General features: G+C 33.4%; 2 protein-coding genes across 4 annotated transcripts in view; both read left to right on the forward strand.

The window, feature by feature from the left end:
• The first annotated feature begins 3,479 nt into the window (after window positions 1–3,479).
• LOC136980648 (UPAR/Ly6 domain-containing protein crok-like) lies at window positions 3,480–15,978 on the forward strand. Its single transcript, XM_067276788.1, has 3 exons — window positions 3,480–3,696; window positions 9,009–9,167; window positions 14,975–15,978. Exons 1-3 carry the CDS (start codon window positions 3,630–3,632, stop codon window positions 15,208–15,210), a joined length of 462 nt encoding a protein of 153 aa, XP_067132889.1. The 5' UTR covers window positions 3,480–3,629; the 3' UTR covers window positions 15,211–15,978.
• Window positions 15,979–19,387: 3,409 nt separating this feature from the next.
• Sec31 (secretory 31) overlaps window positions 19,388–21,361 on the forward strand; it is a 43,507-nt gene continuing 41,533 nt past the window's right edge. For 2 of the 3 annotated variants that reach the window (XM_067276802.1, XM_067276805.1), the window contains exon 1: window positions 19,388–19,495. The gene's annotated coding sequence lies outside the window, so the exon portion shown is untranslated. The remainder of the gene's footprint in view (window positions 19,496–21,361) is intronic. The other variant, XM_067276804.1, reaches the window with a different exon arrangement.

The raw sequence follows: 21,361 nt of genomic DNA on the forward strand, positions 1-21,361 counted from the left end.
AATTAGTTATTGGAAAACTATTAGTTATAATTTTTTTAGTTTATCTTTATTTTTATTTATTCTCTTATATATTTTAATTTTATGTTTTATTCCGTTTCTATGGTATATTTTTTAAATTCTTGTTCTAAATTTTGATTTAAATATTTATATTCTATACATGGAACGTTTATGTTCCATTATCGTTTTGTAGACCTGAGGATGGCCTGTTAATCAGGTTGAAAACGTTTGTGATTAAAATATATATTTCTCAGCAAAATTAAGGTGTTCTATTATAGTTGTTTAATTGCTGAGCTCTTTTAATGATAAAACAACTTCTTTAAAACAAATGGTTTATTTAAAATTATTGAATTTTCTAAACTTTAACATAGTGTTAAGGGAAAATAAGAGTTAATTATAGCTTAGATAGAACTTTTGTTCATATAAATAACATTCTAGATGTTAATGCAAATAAGTTAAGTGTAGTAGTGTGATTTGATTTGTGTAAAGCTGTGGATTTGAATATTGCCTGTTGTTAAGTTATGTACTGTACAGTACTTTACGAATGAGCAATGGTGTTAAATTGCCGAATTGAAAAGAATTCTTAATAAGGAAATATTACAAAAGTCGAGTGAAATCTTAAATTAAAGTTTTATTTGTATATATAAAATGGATTGTTCTTAAATTGGGGAAGAAATTGTCCTTCATCACAATAATACTCGTATATGTAAAACTGTATAAGTGTATATAACAAGCTAAGAATTAATTTTTTTTAATAAATCCTGCTATCAATAGGTAGAAATTATAAATTCATTTTAAATTCTCGTTGCTAATTTTACAAGATTATATTAAGATTTAAACGCTCTGCTAATGTTTTTGTTAATTGTTTATAATTTATCTTGATATGAAATAAATATAATTTATTCCGACTATTTTTCTACTCTTTTATAAGACACGGAAAACAATCTTATTCTCATCTGATTTCAATATGCTATGGTATTAAAATGAAAATAAAAATGCATTACCTTTCTTTGTTTTGCTTCTTGTTAATTTTTAGAGCACAAAAAGTTTCAAAACGATTCCATGTCTCTTCGGAAAGTGGATTATAAAATCTGAGAATGATACTTCTTCCTAGAACAATTTAAGAATTTAATTATTAAGAATAGAAAAGATCAAGATGATTCATTAACTAATAAATTAATTAAATATTAAAATAATTTTCTAATGCAGGACGTTTGTTGTTTCATTGAAAACAATATAAGACAATATACAAGCGAATATTATTTATAACCTGATAATTTAATTCGATGCTAAGTGGAAACAACCTTAGATATTTTTAATGAAAATTTAAGACATTTACGTTTAATATTCTATCGACAATTATTCGATTCTGATCGATTATAAATAAAAAACTTTACATTGGCTGCGTTATTCGAGTTTATGTAATTCAAGTTTCTCGAAAAATGTCGAAATGAAAGGAAAAATAGCTCGCAATTTCCAGAAAACATTCTAATCCAAGATGGCGCCGGCAATACGAAATCGAACGAATGCGAATCAGTCGAACGTTACAATAAATACGTCACGCGTTACGTCATAAGTTCTACGTCAGAATATCAACTAATTGCAAATATTTTCTTTAAATGCTAAAATAGTCCTTTTATTTGTAAAACATCGTTAAGAAATCATTATAAATAAAATTATAATAACGTAACACCGTATCCTTACAGGCGGCAAATCTAGGTTTAAAGCCTGTCTAACATAAATTAATTTATTCAATTTTGATATCTTATTAATCGAAAAATATTAAGTTACCTACGTTACGCAGGCTTTCGTTATTAAAATTTGAACGAAAAATGTCGAAATGGAGGGAAAAATAGCTCGCAATTTCCGAAAAACTTTCTAATCCAAGATGGCGCCGGCAATACGAAATCGAACGAATTCGAATCGGTCGAACGTTACAATAATGCGTCACGCGTTACGTCATAAGTTCTACGTCAGAATATCAACTAATTGCAAATATTTTGTTTGAAATGCTAAAATAGTCCTCTTATTTGAAAAACATCGTTAAGAAATCATTATAAATAAAATTATAATAACGTATTCCGTATCCTTACAGGCGGCCAATCTAGGTTTAAAGCCTATCTAATATAAATTAATTTATTCAATTTCTCTGTTTCAATCGTGATCGTGAATTTCAATTAACCCAGGTGCAAGAATTAGGCCCCCCTCTTCCGAGACTAATTAGAGAATTTTTAGATATCTGCTTACCACACCGGGATAACGATAATTAACTTGCCTTGATAGTAGTATCACGAGACAACCATAAATCCCTTCGAGATAGTTGCTTTGCAATTACGGATGAACTGGGGACGGGATTTTGCATAGCATGAGGTGTATGTCAAGGCTCAAATTTTGCCACAATCTGATAGGTTACGCTGGATGTCCCATGTCTCGTCCAGCGTAACCACATACTTCCACTTTTCCCCAAATAAATGGCGTTTGTAGAGACGCCTGCTGTTGGTCTTTCTCTCACGCCAATGGACCTCACTTAGATAATGTCTACGACTTTTGAAGCCCTTCCGGAAGTTTAACTTTTTATGCAGGTTCACAGTTGACTGTGCCATGTGCATCGTGTGGCCATCACACGTTGTGTAGGGGGATTATCCTGGAGCCATGTCGACGCAACGTCTGAGACACAGGCGGCGTCATTACAGTGCTAGCTCGCTTTCTAGTCTTCTTCGTGGGTGATTGAATCGCTAGCACCTCTTGGTTTTTATGCCGATTAATTATGTTCTTGATAGTCGTCAAACCCAACGCACATCCATGTTCTTTGCACTGTTTTTGAATTTGAACCACCGAATATTTAGCGTGGAAAAGTGCAACTACTTAACCTTCCCAAAACCGGTTTACCTTCGGAGCCGTGATGCACACAACACACACCCTTTCGATAGTGTCCCAATACTGCAGGTTTCAGGCTTTCTTTTGTGCCTTTAACTATTCGGTTCGATCCATTCTGTGAGCGGGATTGACGGTTCAAACTTGGACACATACGCGGATCGACCTTCTGTACAGTAAACTGAAAAAAACCTGTATAAACCGTACTCGCACGGTTTACACAGGTTTTTCCAGTTTGGCAAGTTTCCGTTTTGAACAGGTGGTTTTTTTAACACAGAAAATCGCTACACTCCGAAGAATCCCCTCCCCCCGTTTTTCCGTTTTAGACAGGTTTCGCTGTGTATACCGGGTTTTTGACTTTTTCGAGTTCAGATGTGTCAAAACATCACGTTGCCAAAAACCCGGACGGTCATATGTGACGCGATTACGATATTATATTACAACAGCCGGGAATGTAACCCATGTTACGTTAAAACGTCCAGGGAAAGTAACAAAAAAAGTAAGACTTTCCCATATTATAACGGTAAACCGCTGATATATGCAATTATTATAGTAATTTACCATGCGTTTAACTTATGTTGTATGTTACACACGCGTTAAAGTGAAATGTGCATATATTTTTCCTTTATTCCTCCGGCATTTGAATTTCATTGGACGACGCTCGGTCACGTGTCGACAGGTAAATTGTTCGGTGTCGATGCTCAAACATAACATAGGTGAATGGCTGCTACCTGTTCGTAAAACTCGTATTTAAAATCATGAATCCGTCCATCATTCTCACAGTTTCTATTTTATTCTTCTTCTTATTAACAATACCCGATTATGGTAAGCGTTTTGTGTCATTTTTGCCATTAATTTCTGACGTTTAAACGGTAAGACAGGTGAGTAATGCTTTATCCTACCTGAGCCAACGCCTTATAAATGAGGAGAAGCGGATTTCAAATTTAAATTTTTCTTTTCTTTTTTAAATTTAACGTCCGATTCATAACTGGATAAGTAATATACAATTAATTATACAACAATAAGAACACGTGTAAGCATTAATTGATGTATAATTTACCTGAAAATTCAGGTGAAGAGTTATAAAATATGCCTGTTTATAACTAAATGAGCTGTTTTTTACTCAGAAATATGGAATAATTTAATGTATGTGTACATGAAAATATTTTGGATTATCAGTTTTCCTGTATAAATGGAGAATTGTGTAGAAAATCATTGAAAGTGCTGAATAATTTATTTGTATATGAATACATTTTGTATTTGTTTATGAAATTCTTTAACTAATTTTTATTTAAAATTTGTATTAAATGAATTGATAAGAAATACCGAAATTTTAAAGGTTTATATTAATAATCTGTTGTGGATATCTTGTAATTTTCCTTATTTTTATATCAATAATTAGATAGATGACATTACAATATTTTAATTATAGTTTTTAAGTACATAATTTAAATAGTAACTTATTAACTTCTGCTTTTACTCTTTTCTCACTGTGGACAATAAAAGGGTCTTCTTTCTAGGTGCACAAATGAGGATATGGGATGAGGGATGGGGCTCAACATATTTGGATGGACCTCTTGGGGATTTTCCCGTTATCTGGAGTGGTAGGCTGACACTTTAACACTTAAGTAGGGGCCAGTTTTCCATAAAACACCTCCCAGGAGGCACCCCCCCTTGGCAGATCACCCATATGTCATGTTCTGTACACCTAACATTAATAAATATTGGTAATAATAATTTTTTCGAAAAATATTGCATCTTGGCACAATTTCCTCAAAAAGTTACTCTATTTTATATTTACATTATTAAGGTTTCAGTATTTAAAGTTATATTTTGGGTTAACAGAATTTAATGTTCATTGTATGTGTTATCTGAATTTGTACTATAAATTTGTATGAAAATATAAATCAGACATCTACATCTCGGTCTTCGGTCCTCCCGTGCCGAGCAGCATGCCGGGCAACCGGCCGTCTCCGGTGAATGCTGTCGGCTGCAACGATTTTGGCATCATCCCTTGGAATTTTAATCTTCTTTAGATCTTTTTTTATAAGTAGATAACCCAGTTGTACTTGGTCTATCTTTATCTACTACATGGTTTCCATTGCAAGGCTACTTTTGGTAAGCATTCCTCTGGCAGATGAAGTATGTGCCCTGCAAAATGCATTCAATGCTCTGTAGTTCATGTAGGCCACTTCTGAGGACTTTCTCATTTGCGATATGGTCACGATATGAAGATTTCACCTCTGCCGGACATCATTGGAACTTTGCTAGGATTGTACGTTATATATGAGCAAACCACTCGAAAGATCCAATCTAGGTCGAGGCTGTCCCAACCGACAGCCTGCTAAAGAATTTTTGTGGCCCATTGACATCTTTAAAGAATTATTCAAAATATTTCATATTTATTAGTGGACGTAGAACTTGTGATATAACAAATTCGGCCACAAACATCCCATTTACCATTTTTAACTTATTAGTTATAATTATCATTATCATTTATTAGGAAATTAAAAAGTGTGAATTGTATTGTTGACATGAGATTATTTGCTGGCGTACATTTATTAAAGGTAAGTCAGCAAATAATTATTGATGCTTCATGTAAATATCATTACAACAAAAATATATTTGATATTTACAGATTATTTACTATTTTCTAGTAAAATTAGTTCACAGGCTAATAATGCTTTATTTTTGCATTTATGTACTGTTTTGTTTGTATTAAGAACAGTGACATAATTATATATTTTAACCCTATTGTACATTTTATTCATTGTCGATATAAAATTCTTTGGAAGTCAGTGGAAATAAATCATCAAATAACTGCAAACTGAAAGTGCTTATTAATCTGTAAAACAACTTCCCAAGCGAACAGTTGAATGATATGCAAATGGTAATTAAGCAAATATTTTCAAAATGACAAGACAACTTCTTTGCATATTTGATTATAAATTAGCATAAGTAATCAATAAACACCTCAACTCAAGCATCTATCATTCACTGAATTGTGTTTTCTGCATACAGAGTATACAAATAGATAAAATTTTCAGTATTTTATTCTGTCACTTATGTTAATCACTCCAGCTATATGCATTTTCTCAAAAGCTATCTTTTGTATGTTTTAGATACGGTACTGCTTTAGCACATCTACCAACAGGTACAAAACAAATTGTTTGTTGATATAAACAGCATATAAAGTCGATGGCAGGTGCACTATCAGCATGATTATTTAACATCTGATTCCAGTGATTATTATCTTACACTCACTCAGATTATACTTAACAGACTCACTGAATCATGAATAGGGGATAGATTTCATTTTGTCCAAGAAGTCATCAATATTCTTTTTATTGAAGCTAGTAATTCTTCCTAAGCTAGTGGCTTCTGATGATTGCAATGAAAGCTGTGAATGACATCCCATAAGCCCCACGAACCAGTCATATCGTGTAGTTTTATTGAAATTCCATGCACTGGGATATGTTTTGTTCAAGGCAGCGGCAAACTCTCGTGTCAAACTTCTTACCTGAACTGTTGTCGGGCCATAGTGCATTTTACTTGCGCTAAGCAAGTAATTTAACTTTGCTTTTTCCTCCACAGAGAAAACCATTTGACAAATTGGGTTAGACTAGAATACTAGACTCCTTATCTGAAATGCTATTAAATTTTTTACATGTTTGGCTAGTGCTGATTTTGATAAATTCATGGCTTTTGCAACTTTCCTTATACTTTTTCCTTCGTCACACACCATGTTCATTCACCTTGAAGAATCATACTGTTGACTGGTCTTGATTTTGTTGGATCTTCTTTCTTCCATTTATGTGGCATTTTTCCTGAAAATAAAAATAAAAACAAAGACTATAAAATTTAACACTACATCAGGAAAATTATTATTAGGGAGGAGTGGGACACTTTCCCCATTCCTCCCTATTATGCAGTGTCCCAGTCCTCCCTACTGGGAGGTTTTGTATTATACTTTCTATAACTAGACATATGGTGGAAATAGCAAGAAAGTAATATAGCAAAATTTTACTATTAAAATATTGCTTTCAATTCTTGTATTAAGCATTAAAAGTTATCTTAAACATAAAATTTCAGGTTACATCAGATATTGGTATTAATGTTTATCTGGAGCATTGTAATGTAATTTTCTCTTCTAAAACCTCTTCTGTTGAAACAATTCATCGGCCATTTTATAAGAAAATACAAGTGCTGTCACTCTCACTTGGGGACAAATAAAGAATTACAATAAATAAATTGGAGATCAGAAAATTCAAGTGTCCCACTCCTCCCTTGTCTCCCCTACATAAATAATTGTTATGAAATTTCAAAATTGTTTTTAATCTGATAACTACATTACTATTAATTGAAGATTTCATTTGCAAAATTATGAAAAGGTGTGAAAAGGTATTAGATGAAGAATATGACTTTTACAGATGAACTTCCTGATATTCTGACCCATCAGTTGTTGAGAAATATTGGAATATTTACTGTATATGATTGCAAATTGAAGTTCTAGGTTTCAACAGTCATATAACTCACCAGGTTATGTGTTTGAAATATACTTTTATGATGCGTGTAGGTTATGTGATAGGGAGTTATTTGCTGACTTTAAACTGTAATTACAAACTAATGCCCATGTAGCAATGGCTTCTCCATATCATGGAGTATATGGTGCAAGTAATTTGAAGGTTTTATGCCATCATGAATTATATGCACATAACTACAGTATTAACATCTAAACATACACCATCTTTTGTCAGAGAAGTTGATAATTATTGCTGTTTAAACAAGTCATAGATAGGCCATACTGTATAGTTTAATTTTAAATTTATTGACTTTGTTTCAAAATACATAAGTAACTTTAATTTTACCATATACAGTCTATATAGTAGACTGTATATGGTAAAATTACCTTTATTCATTCTTAAACAATGGCTTTTCAACCAGCCATTGTTTAAGAATGGATAAAGGTAATGTTAATTGGTTGCTTATCTGACAACACCTTAACTGTTAGTGTCCTACGGTACAATAGGGAATTTCATTAATTGACCGGTTGTGTTAGAGAAGTCAAAGAAAATACAGTGTATTCCCCTTGAATGTCCCTAGTTTTGTGGATTAATGTTAGGAAAATAAATGTTAATACTCCTTTTTAGTGTCGGACAGGCCGATCAGCAGCTTTTCTAAGTCAGGGACGAGGCCCAAATCGCCCGTTTTAGGAGGAGGTGTGAATTTCGGTCCGTAACTTAAAACCTCAACTATGTATTCCGGTAATTGTAAGTCATCCCATACAATAAAGGGGAAAGCAGGGTGTTTGTGATTCTTAGGTACCTGGCATCTTAATTAAAATCCATAGTATTTTCTTGTAATAGCGTTTCCTCAACTTGTTATTAAGCTTGTTGTGTATCGTCACCAACCTTGCGTTTTCTTGGGCTAATCCATAAATGTAAATATAGTGCTGTAGACAATAGTAATAGATAATGCATCTGAAAAATTTAGTTACTACATTAAATCAGTGCATTTCCACATATGCTTCTGATATATGTCTGGTGTTCATTTGATTTTAGCCCATGTCCAAGCCAGTGTGTCAGAAGTCATACTGTTAATGGCATCCACAATTCTTACACACGGCTCTCATGCCTGGCACTTTTATAGCATACATACAATCCTTGACATGCCCACAAAGAAAAAAGTTCAAAGAGATGATGATGAGTGATCAAGCAGACCAAGAAATGGGCTCTAGCAATCTAGAATGTGTGACAGTGGAGGTCCAAATTGCCACTGTTTGGCAGAAGCAACCCTTTCAAGCATATGCATATGAAACTTTGAGTATTGATCAACATTCTCCAACACATTTATTCATATATTTGAACAAATGGATTTTACAGAACAATTTAAAACTAGTGACATTCAAAGAAAACATCCTGTGCATAAGCAGAATTAAACATATGTTTAATTCTGCATATGAAACATTTGTTCTGTTATAGAGGTGGTGTCATTAAAGAGAAGACTCTGACTAAAGGTTTTACTATATAGTATTTATTAAAAATTTATAATGAAGTTATTTTTATAGTATTAATATTTAGCTATTTTTGAAATTGTAATGAAACAATTTAAAATTATATCTAAATTATTTTTTACAGGTAATGCCATTAAATGTTGGGTATGCCGTTCAGATACAGATCCACGCTGTGCAGATCCATTTGACAATACTTCTGTGCCCATTAACGACTGTGATATTGCCAGTTTAGATCATTTGCCAGGACTCAAAGCCACAATGTGTCGAAAAATGAGGCAAAAAGGTATGAATTGCCAAAACTATTGAGTGGACTTACATTAAGGGAAATTATATTTAATTTCATATAATGTAATTCTACTTAATTTTATTTTCTAAAAATTTAGTTTTTCTTACATCAGCAGTTTTCAAAGTATGGTCTGTGGACCACTGATGGTTTGCTAGCATGCATCTGGATGACCAAGCAGTTAAGTGGCAGACTACCACTCTGGGAGGACCCAGGATTAAATCCAGAAATTTTTTGGGAAGTGGTCCATCTGGAGTAGTCAGATCCTATCTCTCACCACCCAGTCACCCCATTGTGGACCTGACTGAACCCATAATGGACTTGCTAAAAATGGTCTCTTAGTGTCCAGAGGCAGAAAGAAAAAGTTAAGGAAAAAAGAGGTATGCACCAGGTGGTCTGCAGATTGACTTGGACACTTTTTATGAGCTACAATGCTATGCTGTTTTACCAGAGAAAAAACATTTTCACACGTTACATATCTGTTATGCGGAACACCAGACCCAACAATGAGAACGTCGTCGACGTGTTCCACATTTTTCACCGTTCGAATCTCTCTCTCTCTCAGAGGATCACATCCACCTTTACTCCAGATACATTGACGACATTCTCGTTGTCTGGTCGGATGTTCTACCTGTTCAAACCTTCCTTGATATCTGTTATGTTAAGTTACTGGATAAACAAAATATTTTGGTACACAATCTATCATTATCTAGAGCAGTGATGGGCAAACTTTTTTAATGGGGGGCCACAAAGTTTAAGAAATTCTAGAGGAGGGCCAGAATTATAGAAAAAATGCATTTTGTGTTAAAGCTTTTAATCATAATATTATAAAAACATTACAGCATTACACACAAATGTTACAAATTACTTTTTACCTTAAATAAAAATTAATTTAACTTTTATTCGAAGGCCCTGCCATGGTAGGCGTGTGAGACATATGGAATTGTTTTTGATTTTCCATAATATTTTCGGAAGCAGGTTCCAGCTGTGACGAAGCAACTTTCAGCAGTGCGAAAAGGTGTTCATCAGTCTCAGTCAATCAGTTTCTGATTGAGTTTTTCCGCAATTTCATGGTCGAAAAAGTCTGTTCGCACACATAAGACGACGCAAACATCGCCATAATTTTCTGGGCGTGAGCAATCATCTTTAGGAATTCAGTTTTCCGCAGCGCTCTATAAAAATCTAGTTTTGTGGAATTCAAGAACAATTGCTTTAAATGGGTACTGCACTGCATTTCAATAATTTCCAACTGCAATTCTGCAGATACATTTTCCGGATTTACATTAAAAGACATCGAGAAAACATCTAGCGATGATTGAATGTTCTTAAAATCTTGAAACCTAGTTTCAAATTCTGTGTGAAGTTTTTTCAACGCCTGACTGAATTTTTTTAGTTTATTTTCACTCACTGGTGACATGGATTTTAAACGCAGAAAGTGAGTTAAATCGTTCTTCGCCATGCAGTTATAAAACAGAAAAAGCTGAGTTTTAAATGATTTCAGACAACCCCAAGTCTCATCTATAAATTGGTTCTTTCCTTGCAATTTTTTATTTAATTTGTTATAGTGTTCGAGCAAATCGGTAAAAAATGCAAAATCGGTACGCCAATCTTTGTCTTCGAAGATTTGGAAATCAGACCATTTGTTTGTTTTATTCTTTAAGAAATCTTGTATTTTCTCTATTAAATTCCAAACCCGTTCAAATGCATATCCACAACTTAACCATCTTACTTTCGTGTGGTAAAGAAGGTCAGAATAATCTGCGTCGACTTCAATCAGAAATTCTTGGAATTGTCGGTGTACCAAGCCCCGAGATCGAATCGTATTAATTAGTTTTAAAACCACATTAAGTACATGGGTAATATCTATTGCAGCTTTACAAAGGACGTCCTGGTGAATTATACAATGTAAAAATACAACATCGTGATTAGGATTCTGGTTCTGAAAAATACCTGAAAATCCCGCGTTTTTTCTAACCATATTTGGGGCTCCATCTGTAGTTATATTGCATAATTTTGAAATAGGCGCATTTAAATGTTGAAGACCTTCGAAAAGTCGTTATAAATTATTTGCCCCGTCGTTTTTCCTTTTATCGATTGCAAACAAGCTAGCTCTTCAGTAATATTAAATTCGTCGTCAACGCCTCTAATAAAGATTAATAATTGAGCAGTGTCACTTCTATCCGTACTTTCATCCATCGCCACGGAAAAATATTTAAAGTTTTCTATACGCTGCCTAAATTGAGTCGACAAGTTTGATGCAATGGCATCAATTCGCGTTGTTACTGTTTTTCACGATAAGCTGACAGACTCAAACTCTTTAATTTTTTCTGGACATAAAATTTTACTCATACTCACCATACAATCTTTTACAAATTCTCCTTTTGTTATTTTTAGCTATTTTATAAGCCACGACATATCCAGCCAGTGTAGAAGCCTTTTGAGCAGTGTTTTGCTTTATAAACACATTTCGTTGAGCAGATATTGTTTTTTTAGGTTTTCCGCATTTACCTTTTTTTCTGCGTCATTCATCAAAGCATATTTGGTTTTGAATGTTTGGTGTTGAAATGACGAGCAAGGTTAAAATCTTTAAATACCGCCACTGCTTCATTACAAATAAGACACACTGGCTTACCGTTGTATTCCGTAAAAAAGTATTTCCAAGCCCACTCTTCTTTAAACAGACGATACTCGGAATCGACTTTTCGTTTTTTATAACGCCATTATCCCAAAAGCGCAGATAAACATGCCAAATTCTTGGGCTATGTAAAGGCTATAATTAAATATTAGAAATCAATTAATTTGACTAGAGGAAGGGCGTTACGCTGCTATCTCGTATTAAATTTCTAAAAATTAATTTTGAATTGGTCATTAAATGTCTGAATTAAAAATTAATTATTTATAATTATTAAATTAACGTAAAACGTGCGGCTTGGTCAGTGACAGCTGGCGAGTGGCAACTGAGTTCACTCGCCCCCGCTTCCCGCGCCTCTCATTACACTGTGCTTTGCGCCCCGTATTACGCAACACATGAACTACGCGGCTAGTTTAGCTTCACCTATAGGTTATGCATCTACTATTCCACTAAGTAGAATCCTCTTTATACTTCTCGACCGTCAAAACGTAATTATAGCGGGCCATATACTATCCATGTCGATGGATCCTCGGCGGGCCGGATTAAATACTTTCGTGGGCCGGAGTTGGCCCGCGGGCCGTACTTTGCCCATCATTGATCTAGAGTGATATTTACAGGGTGGTAGATAGTCTGCAGTTCATCTGTGACTTGGCTTTATGATCTACAAATCAATATCTTTGAAAACTGCTGCTTTACATCATGTTTTTTAACATTTAATTTTATAATCATATTGATTATGATTTATATATTTTTAATATTCTTTTGTTTTACATTATATAAATAAATGTGAAAATGCATTTATTTGCAATATTAATAATTAGTTTTGAATATTTTAATCTCAAATCTTATAACATTTGATCAGAATATTGTAAATATAATTTATTTTCAACAGTTCATATTTTTGTTTCATTTGGAGTTTAATATTCTAACTTAGAAAGGCTTTATATTCTCAAAAGATATTAGCGAGGTCGAGGCCGAAGTTTTAAACGCAAAAACGTGTACGTCGGACGTTCGGCACCGCTTTCCCGTAAGCCTAGAAGTTTAACAATGACGTTTGGAATGTCGTACACGATTCCACTGACTTTCCAAACGCCGTTGTCAAACTTCTAGGCTTACGAGAAAGCTGCGCCGAACGTCCGACATACACGTTTTCACATTTAAAACTTTGGCCTCAACCTCACTATTACTTAACTTCACACATAATCTTCTAATTTAACAGAATTATCTTGATCTCAATTTACTTTTATAACCACTTAAAAGAGGTTTTTCAGACAAATAAACTGAAATGTTATGTCCTTAGAATCCAACTTTCACTCGAGTTCAAGAATTACTAAGAAGACAATTTAATTCTCAGATATTTTATTTAAATGTATTTCAGAATAAAATATCAGAATTAAAACTTCTTCTGGGAAATTCTTGAACTCGGGTGAAGGTTGGATTCAAAGAACATAACATTTCAGTTTATTCAACTGAAAAACCCCTTTTAAGTGGTTATAAAAGTGACTGATTATATCTGGCAAACATTGCTAATTTTCTTAAATTATATTTTTCAAAATTAGATAATTTCAAGGGCCATCGAGGACTTTGAGGACTCGTATGGGGCCCAGGAATAGAAAAGGTCTCTTTAGCTTTCATTTTTTGAACAAATGAAATATATACAACCAACTCGATAATTCTTTGAAATGCATAGAATGAAATGTAGAGTGGAATAAAGAAACAAGCAATTATTTATTGTGGCATCATGACAATGGCAGGCTGCAATTTTAAATTTATTTAATTTAAATTATATGCTCTCCACCTGAAATTAGTGTAGTGTCTTGCCCTGCACATCATACTTTTCCATTAGCAATGGAACCATGCCAGTCATCTATCCGACTCTTTTCGGGGGAAAATATTTTAATTGAAATAACGTGACTTCAGGTTTTCATCAGAAGTTAATATATAGTTAATTGGGGCCTCCTGCCCCTAAGCTTTCCATATCTGGTCTTGAATTTCACTAATCTAACACCATTCTTGAGATTAAGGAAAGACAGACGGATGACAGAAAACAGTTTTAATTTTCTTTTAGTAAATATGGCATTAATTTTATAGCAGTAGGAACCATTACAGACTACTAAGATTTCTCTGGGCCCAGGGAAAAATCCCTAGCTCTTACCCTCTTAACAGCCCTGGATTCAGTTACCATAAGATTTTATTTGAAGTTTAAAAATTATGTTCCAATATAATGCAGTTTAAATATATTATTATTCTTAAAGCTTCCGTTGTTATTAGATTAAATCATTACTAAATATTTTATTAAAATAAAAATACTGTATATAACTTTTTCTCATTATAAACATAGATACATAAGAATCTTTTATACTACGATCTTGGAATAAATTTTGTAAGATACACTCAGACATTTCTATAGAAATCCAGTTTGTAAACAGTGTATTAAAATCATGAAAACCATATTCAAATCAATAATTTCTTCGATAAGTAAACAGAACTGAAATCTTGATCACAAATTTACTATTCACTCAGTATAACTATATAAAATATTGATACTAATGTAACATAAGTCTTGTGTATTCCTTATTTTTAAGACTTTTTTGTCTTAAGTGTGTTTATCTACCTATTACCTGTTGTTACTTACTCTTGCATAAAATTATTTTCTTCTTCTTGGATCTGTAGTAAGAAATTCTGTACAAAGTCAGTACATATAGTACATCCAGGAACTCTGTACACCCAATGTAAACCTTTTAATGAACTCACTGGACAAGTTGTCCAAGAGGCCCATATGTGCTCCATCATGTCAGAACACAAGTGTATGTATCTCCAAGTCCTTTGTAACATTTTTGTAAATACATTAGTGTATCCACACACTCGTGACCAACCTCTCCTCAACAAAAACAGAACTCGCACATGCTGTTTCAACTCTAACATTGAAGTGAAGGATTCATACACACGCAAAGTCGTGTGCTTGTGCTTGAGATGCTCCCCTCAAAACATAAATGTTTACAAGGTATATAGATATTATCAAGAAAACTGTAAAGGTATACAGACTTCCTGAATGTACGGTATGATAAAACCATTTTTGTGCTTACTTTCAAATATATTAACATACAAACTTTAGTTTATAATGAAATATAAGTTTTTAGATAACTGTACCTAATTAAGTTTTCTTTGATTTCAGTGAATGGTCATTGGAGGTTTTATAGATCTTGTGCCTTTTTGGGAACACCCGGAGAAGGGACGGGCGACGAAAATTATTGTCTTATGCGGACTGGTACATATAATGTATTTGTAGAGTACTGCACATGTAACAGTAAAAATGGTTGTAACACTTCGCCTAAATCTGTATCCATATCAATCGGAATGATTATTTCGTCATTAATTTTAGTCATGTTTATTTCTAACGTATTAAAATGACGTATTTAGCAATTAACTACGTTGCCGTCGTCGGATTGGAAATACGTGTTATCACGTTACGCATTATCTCATTGTCAGTCAAACCATACTTGCATTTAAATGAGTTGCCGAAGCATTTCGGTAACACCGTACAAAACTAACTTTATCATCATTATTTAATAACAACTTCATTTATATTTGGAAATAAAACTTAATTAATTAAGTTATTCTAATTAAATTTTTAACATGGTATTTTTATACTTTGAAATAACTTTTTATTTTCACGAATACCTCACGAAAAGATTTATTCGGATGCTGTAATTATAGTTTAAATGTGTAGATAGAACATTTTTTACTAGTTTTTACATAGATTTATAGCACGAATGATTGAGTAAAAATATCGAAGATGCATTTATGGAAAAAGAAATCATGTATTTGAATCTCGGAAAAAGAAAAATGAAAATACAAACTGTTTATTTTATCCAGAAACCGACAAGATTTTATAAAAAGTATTTTTTATGTATTGTTATTAATGAAATATAGATCTGATATTAAATGTTGAAAATGTTATTAAAGATTGCTTGGTGCACTAAAATATTCGAATGTGTTTTTTATAAAGTATATAAAGTTTTTATATGCTTTATTGATTAAAAAGAAGTGAATTATGAATATAAATCATGTAGAAGATTCGTGGTTAGGGAAAAAAGATTGTTTTATTATGAAATATATATGTATACATAATTATATTGTACATTTTTATAGAGATCTTATGATGATTTTTATTACAATAAATGATTTATATAAAATATTTTTTGTCTTATTTAAGTATAGATTTGGTAAGTTTGCATTTGGGTATTTCATGTGTTTAAGTATGCCATAAAAGTTAAAAAGGTTTTAAGTTAAAAGTAGTGCAATTTACAAACCAATTTTTATCATCATAGAGTGGCAAAGCTAAATGATCTAAGCATCAAAATATACAAATACATGTGGTAATGTGGCATTTCATCTTAATAATAATCAACAGATAAGGCTCTTTATGTCTAGAGGCACTCCATACACTGGTTGATTCATGTGTCCAACCAGAATTGTACTTTTAAGATTTTTAAAGGTTTTGTATTAAAAGTGATTTTTAAATAAAAAGCTGCAAGTGACCAAAGATGGGGTAATACTAAAACTTCGAATAGCTTTAAGACCGTAAATCGCCAATAAAAATATATTAAATTAGAACATTCAAAATGTTGTTATTATTAAACAACTTTTAGATATTAAAAAAATAGAAATTTGTTAACATTAACACTAATTTTAGATAATTGTTATAGTTTTGTGACATGTAGCATTAGCATTTAAGACCTGTTTGACCATTCTCAATTTTACTTATTACGGATGGATTGTACCCATGGGCGTAGCCAGGAAGGGGCATGGGTGGGCACGGCCCCCCAGTTAACCTGGTGCCCTCCTCCCCAGAAAATTACAGCCTCTACTAGGCGCCCCATAACAAAACCCTGGCCATGCCAATGACTGTATCCTCAACAAAATCAACTGTACAAATGAGGAATTGAGGCATATCGTACCCCAATCCATAAAACTCAAAAAAAAAAAAATTATAACAATCCATATTATATTTTATTCTGACTTCTAGGCAGTACAATACCATAGCTGTGTTTTTCAACCATTTTCTAATAGTGACACACCAACTTCATAACTTTTTTCTTGTGGCTCCTACTTCTTTATTACTTATTTGTGTCTTACGTGCTTTTACTAATACCTTTAAAAAGTGTTATGGCACTGCTCAATACTATATTTTGTGGCAATGCTGAAGTGCCATTGAAGCACGCCACCATGCTGTTAAATTTTTAGCCAAACGACTGCATTGAGGGAATCTTTCGTGAAATCATTCTGTGAAATCCTGATTTTTCACTCGTAAGTCATGTCAATCTCACTTAACAATGTTAGCTAATTTGCTAAAAGTTGAATAATGGGCAAACTAAGGCAAGTTACATTGTCCACTGTGAACATATGCCATATTTAATTCAGTTGAGAGTTCAGGAATTGGTTAATCATAGTGTTTGATTTTGCACGGCTAACCAATTTCTGGCCAACACACAATGAGATCAGACAATAGGTGAGAATTAGTGAACATCACACTTCATAATATATCAAAATCGTAGATATTCGGATTGCTTCTAACTCAGAACCCCCACGTACATAGTCTAATACTTCATTAAATACCCAACTGATGAACAATTATATTAGATTTGTGTTTTTATCTCCATATCAAAGACTACTATTCAAGAACAGGCAAAGCCTTTAATAAACCTGATTAAGTTACAGTATTACTAAAAAATCATTTCCAAATAAGAAAATTTTACTACCATAAATATATAATGAGCTTTCATTTTTTTTAGACTTTTTATAAATTATTCAATGCTACTTAACACAAAACCATAACTAAAAAAATAGAATTCTAACATATGCCGATCTGATTCTCATTGTAGTTGGGCTTGCTCTTAATAATACAATTGAAACGAGTGGTCCAACTTTGTCGTGATAGGAACCATATACTGCATAGTAATATAGCCCGATATAATTTGGCAATTGTCTGGCTTTAATTTTATATATAACCTACATACTGTATATATAATATATATGTAGAGAGAGAGAGAGGAATAGCACCAAAGTCAAACCTCTACCCTTAAGTAGGATACCTGGCTTTTTTACACAAGAAGTGTTACATAAGTGTAAGTAGCATATCTCAAGTTCATAAAAAGAAATTTTATAACTTAAAGACCAACCACTGCCGAATTATCGGGCTAGCAAATGGCTATAGTAATATTAATAAATTAAGATAATTTGGTACTAGAGTTAGGCGTTAGGCGCCATCTCTTGCTAAACAGAGGTTGCAATAAGGATCTAGAAGAGCTGCATGAGGCTAGTGAGCCATAGTTTGGCTGCCTCTGCTGTCTACGGAATGGTTGAGAATTAGCTGTGATGGCTATTTCGCTGCACATTTATGCTTCTTTTGGAACTGGAAAATTTATGGATGGTCAATGTTGGTGGTGTGTCTGTTACAGGACTACGTTTCTCCCGGGGAAGATCGGGTGGGAGTGTGGGTAGCTAACATGGGCACTTAGAAGGTATAAGCACGGAAGAAATCCGTTAAGATAAGGATACACGATACGGGCAGGCGTAGCGACGGGCACTCGCTATCGGTTTTAACGTGACAATCGGCAGAGGTCGAAGTCTGTACAAGTGGTATCAAAAATGTGTCGGGCATCCAAGTGGCGTTCGATGTCATCTTTCTCGGTCGAACGGTAATTGCAACAATTAGTGGCAACAAGGTTTCCGGTATTCAGAAAGGTATTTGCCAGGAGGGAGTTAGGGCATACTCCATTGATTAGAATGGTAATGTACCAATCACTACCAGATAGAGTCTTTAGGGCCATTACCGTGCCCAATCGGGAGTACTTTTTGTCGTGTGTATAGAGGTCCCAATCGACGTGCAACTGGATTTGGAGGTCATGCTTGCCTGGTATTCTGAGATAATGTTTGTGTCGTGTGCCCTGATGTTTTCATTGCAGGCAAAGGAGTCCGCTTTCGCATTAATCTCTATGCCCACGTGGGTGGGTGTCCATGGATGTGTTTGGTAAGTTTGGAAAACACTGATATATATTAAAGCCATGCCTTTGTGCAAAAACCATCATTTTTCTTACCCAAATTGGTTAATGTAACCTTTGGTGCCAAGATGGCGGCTCGTCTCTGATTCCAGCAAGGAAACAGTGGGACACACGTTCTAACCCAACCTAACCTATTCTAATAATTTTGTTGGTAATAATTATTGTAATTTATTAGAATAGGTTAGGTTGGGTTAGAACGTGTGTCCCGCTGTTTCCTTGCTGGAATCAGAGACGAGCCGCCATCTTGGCACCAAGGGTTACATTAACCCGCAAATTTTTTAAATTGCGTTTTTACGAATAATTTTTAATATTTAAGCTTTACTTAAATAATTTTAATTTGAACAAGTTATTCAAAATTCCGAATTGACACCCCCCTCGCGTAGCTTTCAACGGCGAAACTAACGCTAATTAAATTACAAAAGTAAATAATAAAATGTATATATATAATTACAAATATTAATAATAATAAAATATTTAATAATAATATATCAAAAATTAATTTCCGATAAAATTTAAGTTAATAATTTTTCATTTGTACACGTAGGAAGATGGTGGCGCTGATGGAAAGTGTAATGCCACGTTGATCTTCTGTTTGATGTGGTTTTTATATTGAGCCGGTTTGGTGAATATCGGTGAGTCGTTAGGTTAATAAACATTTAAATTGATAAACATTAAGCATATTTTACGCGCCCGACGGTTACCCATTTAAAATTACAACTGTTTGCGTGTTAAAAAATACCGTTTAATCACGTGTGATCTATGACATTGATATTTGAGAGACGAATAAAATAAAAATTCGGCTTGAAATGGTTGTAGAGCTGCTGTCACTTGGTAAAAGTGACGTGTTCTTACTTTATTTAAATAATTAAAATGTTTGTTTGACGTGATTACTCGTTACAATTACTCAAACAATCACTCTTGCTGTTTTAATACGGCATAAGACATTAATTTTGCATTAAATATGTAAATTAATGTTATGTGATCTCGTGCAAGATGTAACATCAATGGAGTTATGTTATGATGGTTTGTGTGTGAGATATGCTACGGAATCTGTTTAGTGTTTTGTAAATAATAATTGGAGTGTGTGCGTCCGCCGTGGCTCGTGAGCCGCACGCGGTTCTAGACTCCGATTGTGGCCCTTGTACTTGTGCATTTTCTTTTAATAAATTCGATACGTACTGCTTACACGTATATTATGTTTTGTGAGTCTTCTGAGTGTGTGCGGTGTAAGGGTAACTCGTAACTTAACCTCGAACGGGCAACTGAAAACTTGGGGTATGTTCGTAAAGTCGGAGGAGTTAAATGATTTTTTACCTAGTCGGTTATAAAAAGTAATGTAACGGCGATGTTTACTATAGAACGGTGATGACTATGGTAATTTAACTGTATATAATATAATTAGACGATGCGGCTCTTCGGTAGGTATTCTGGTAGAGAGGCAGTTTCCGACCTTTTTTGATTTGTGTACCCCTTGGCAACTTATTTTCCTAAGTTTTATTTCCCCGTTTTATTTCACGTATTCGTTAAACGGTGATGCCTTGGTCAGTTATATGGCACTATAATATTACGTGTAAAAAGTTTAAATCAAAAAGCATTGGAGGAAGAACACAGATAAACATAATAAAGTTATTTTTTTTATTTTTATTATTATATTTATCTGTAATCTTCCTCCATTCTGTGTGTATAATATTATAATAATATTTTAATTTAAAACTGAGCATAGAGTACCATAACACTGCCAAAAGCCTCAATGCAGAATCTGAATATTCTTATAGTATTGTTAATTTTTTTTTCTTTGCATACTCCTAAATCACAAAGTGTGTAACCCTGGCTAGGGATTGCTTTTGATAGAAGATACAGCTTTCTTGTATTTCTGATAGGTAGTGTATGGCTCCTGTTGTGACACAGTTTGACCAATATATAATATATATGTTATGGACAAAGTGATTAATCGGGCATTATGAATAATGACCAAAAAGGGCACACAATGTGATAAATATTGATTCATTTATCAAATTGACCGGTCATTATGAATATTGCTACCACCTAGTCGGGCAAAGTGATGATAATATGTTGAAGAGTGATCATTCGACATATGCTAGCCAATCAGCACTCAGTTGCGTGTGTGTATCATGTTTAGTACCGAATTTTAAATTTGATTTAAAAAACTCCACTTATTTTATTTAGAAATATTTATTTTTTGTGAATTATTTCAAAGTACTATTAACTGATATTCTTCCGGTAAGTTAGAAGTAACTTCCATTTTTGACTCTCACTTTTTCTATCATTAACAAATATACTGATTTTGTAAAAATTTAATTGTTTTCACCTTTTTCTGCTATTAACTCATTTAATCGGTTGTTCATGTCACTTAATGATTCCTCCATGATCGTTACTTTTGTCAAAGAAAAAAGATTAACTACTGGTCACATAAATTTAAAATTCGGTACTAAATGCAATACGCATACGCAACTAAGATGTAAGTTCTGATTGGCTAG

Source organism: Centruroides vittatus, unplaced genomic scaffold, assembly GCF_030686945.1.
Source record: "Centruroides vittatus isolate TY-2023 unplaced genomic scaffold, ASM3068694v2 contig_717, whole genome shotgun sequence".
NCBI classification, from domain to species: Eukaryota; Metazoa; Arthropoda; class Arachnida; order Scorpiones; family Buthidae; genus Centruroides; species Centruroides vittatus.

Bases quoted from the DNA above. Each gene is read 5' to 3' on its own strand.
- LOC136980648 (XM_067276788.1), top strand. From the start codon at position 3,630: ATGAATCCGTCCATCATTCTCACAGTTTCTATTTTATTCTTCTTCTTA. The intron at 3,697-9,008 runs GTAAGCGTTTTG...TATTTTTTACAG, and splicing joins ATTAACAATACCCGATTATG to GTAATGCCATTAAATGTTGG. The intron at 9,168-14,974 runs GTATGAATTGCC...CTTTGATTTCAG, and splicing joins TCGAAAAATGAGGCAAAAAG to TGAATGGTCATTGGAGGTTT.